Here is a 936-nt window from a genome sequence, read left to right as displayed (position 1 = left end):
GAGGGCGAGAGTTTCTCGTCTAGACGACCACATTCGAGTGTCAGGTTACGATCAATGGTGAAGCCTGTCAAGAGCGAGGGCTCAAGCTTGAATCAGGTTTCTTCCCGTGTTTGTGGGTCATGGAGTTTGCCCCTTGAATGCTACTAGCATTAATCCGCGCATTGGGTTGGGCCCGGTGATGCTTCCGCAGGGAAAGACCCGGACGTACGCGCAGCGGATCAATCACATATGGTCGGAGAGGGAGCGAAGGAAAGAGCTGCAAGGGCTGTATGATCGGCTGAGGTCGCTGCTACCAACAACGGAAGCCTCAAAGGTATCCTGATCAATCCATACTTGTGCTTTGCTTGATCACTCTCGCATCAATGATTGTTTGCGCTGCACGGGAAAGATGGATCGATGCGGAGTGGTTCAGGGGACGATGGAGCTCATCCAATCGCTCAAGAATCAAGTCCAGGAGCTGTCGGCGACGAGATCCATGCTGCTCGAGCACCGCAAGAGCGCCGCCATGGATCCTTCCAAGCCCAAGTGGAATGCGATGGCGATGGCGGCAGCAGCGAGATCGAGTGCTAGCGTGGGGCTGCACATATGCAAGTCGGATGTGTTCGTCAACATGAGCTGCAGGATGCAGGCCAGGCTCTTGCTGAGTGTGCTGTGGATTCTGCGCCAACACCAGCTGATTGTTCAGGACGCGTCCGTCTCGGTCGATGATGCTTCGCGCGTCGCATGCATCTGCATCCGTGCCAAGGTTTCTCCATCTCTCCATTGATTTTCTTAGGATTTTGTCTGTGGATTTGCAGGCCTTGGACATCGATCACTTCGCCAAGGAGTCTTTGGAGTTATCGCTAAAAAGTTTTGTGAACAAGTTTTAAATATCCAAAACATGAGACGATGATTTGCATGCGAGACGCAGAACCAGATGGAGCATAAACTCATTTT

At 52.5% G+C, this 936-nt stretch overlaps 1 protein-coding gene across 1 annotated transcript in view; it reads left to right on the top strand.

Moving 5' to 3' along the window:
* Positions 1 to 388: 388 nt before the first annotated feature.
* The window catches only part of LOC112347280, a 5,375-nt gene continuing 4,827 nt past the window's right edge, over positions 389 to 936 (top strand). Inside the window, exons 1-2 of the mRNA XM_024677932.1 lie at positions 389 to 745; positions 798 to 854. Of these exons, the coding sequence (XP_024533700.1) occupies positions 389 to 745; positions 798 to 854 (414 nt within the window). The remainder of the gene's footprint in view (positions 746 to 797; positions 855 to 936) is intronic.

Source organism: Selaginella moellendorffii, unplaced genomic scaffold (genome assembly GCF_000143415.4).
Source record: "Selaginella moellendorffii unplaced genomic scaffold, v1.0 SELMOscaffold_20, whole genome shotgun sequence".
Classification (NCBI taxonomy): domain Eukaryota; kingdom Viridiplantae; phylum Streptophyta; class Lycopodiopsida; order Selaginellales; family Selaginellaceae; genus Selaginella; species Selaginella moellendorffii.
Note: the sequence above shows the minus strand (reverse complement) of the source record. Positions and strands in the feature narration are given on the sequence as shown.